The sequence below is a fragment of the Cynara cardunculus genome (assembly GCF_001531365.2).
Source record: "Cynara cardunculus var. scolymus isolate 2C chromosome LG 15, CcrdV1, whole genome shotgun sequence".
Taxonomy (NCBI): Eukaryota; Viridiplantae; Streptophyta; class Magnoliopsida; order Asterales; family Asteraceae; genus Cynara; species Cynara cardunculus.
Window position 1 is genome coordinate 21,142,015 of NC_037542.1, and position 1,696 is coordinate 21,143,710.

A 1,696-nucleotide genomic window follows, 5' to 3' on the forward strand; every position below is an offset into this window, starting at 1 on the left:
GGGGAAGGTTCAAACAAGAATGCAAATCATTTAGGAAAACAAGAAAAAAAAAATTCGTTAATATACAAAATCACATGTGATTTTAGATGTGAATATGATTTTACGCGTGATTTAACCATTTTTTTCATTATTGTTCTTGTTTGAACCCCATCCTCGCCCCCCTCCCCTGACCTCCCTCCTCTCTCTCTTTATATATATATATATATATATATATATATATGAATTTACTAAGAGGTAATCTGAATATTTCATTATTTCTAATATCAAATTAATATTTATTTTACAATGATATACAATTTGTATTCCAAGAAGCTCAAATCTTTAACATTCCACGATATATCTATTAATTTAACCATTAAATTGCTACTACATTTTTCAACCACAAACAAAGGTGGTGTTTGATTGGTTTGAGCTTGGCTCCAAAGGTCAAAAGTACCAGGAGGTCTCAAGTTCAAATCCAAGGAGGAATAAAAATCCCCTTGTGGCTACGGAGGTTCAAATGCGGTGAGACTGGGTTATCTGCAAAGCAGGTGGTCGTTCTGAGATTAGTTGGCTCGCATAACGGGTTGGATATCCAGGTTAATAAAAAAAAAATTACTCATTTTTCTTCTTCTTCCATCAACAAATATACACACTAAAATGTAATTATAACTTGAAAACAAATATTCATTTCTGCATATTTTCTTCCAAAATAAAATAATATTTTAAAAGCATAGTAGCAAACAGAGCCGCTTATGTTCATATCATTTCCACTTGATGTCCATTAAAAGATAGGAATAGGACCATGCATGGTTGTAATCTTATTAAGCTGCACCCTCCATGCCTCATCTACGATTTTCGGTAATATATATATATAGGCACGCCATTCTACACAAATTTCTCGGACCATAAGTTCGTCTCTTTTTTTATCCAACTAAGTTAGCTTAGCGGCATCAGAAAGGTACGTACGTACAGTTTGCTTCCATCCACGTTTCATAGCAATCAAGTGGGGAGTCACGAATGGCCTGGATTTGGGTGGGCAGAAGTTGGATATGGGTGGGCAAAGAGCTCGACCCAGTGCCAATCGAGGGCTCCAGGAGCAATGAGGCCTTCTTACAAGCCTTTCTTACGTCTTCTTTGCTAGAGGTAGGCGGCCGTGGGAGAACGGTTGCCATATGTGGGAAATTAAGGCTGGCACCCTGTCCCCTAAAATAATACACGGCTGCATCGTATGCAATCGCTGCCTTCTCACGTGTGGCGTAAGTCCCAAGCCAATACCGCGTGTTGGTGAGTGGATCTCTTGTTTCGGACATCCATTTGCCGTCACGCATGCGGATACCGCGGTATACGGGAGGAGTTTCAGCAGTATTTATATCGGCCATGGAGGTATCAGTTATATACGGTGATAATAAAATGATTAAGATGAGTGGATGGTGTGCATGGGGTTAATTAAGAAGGCGTATAAATAATGATCTTGCGAGTCATATAAGATACTTAATGGATCTTGTTAAATTTGAGTTAACAAATAGGTGCAGGGCGTGGTGGCTCACAAAGATTACCGAATCGAGAATAAAAGACAAATCTGAGACAAGATTAATTAAGGAATCTTTTTTTACTTTTAATTGTAAGTTGCACAATTAATTCAAAAGTTTAATTAAGAGAAGTTTATTCGGTAATTATTTGTCTTACTGGATTAACATGTTAAGGAGTAAAAAAA

The 1,696-nt window shown here is 37.3% G+C and overlaps 1 protein-coding gene across 1 annotated transcript; it reads right to left on the reverse strand.

Annotated features, from left to right (window-relative positions):
* Positions 1-932: 932 nt before the first annotated feature.
* Positions 933-1,361, reverse strand: LOC112528670 (ethylene-responsive transcription factor ERF021-like). The gene has a single exon (XM_025139692.1). It carries the CDS (start codon positions 1,359-1,361, stop codon positions 933-935), a length of 429 nt encoding a protein of 142 aa, XP_024995460.1.
* Positions 1,362-1,696: the final 335 nt, after the last annotated feature.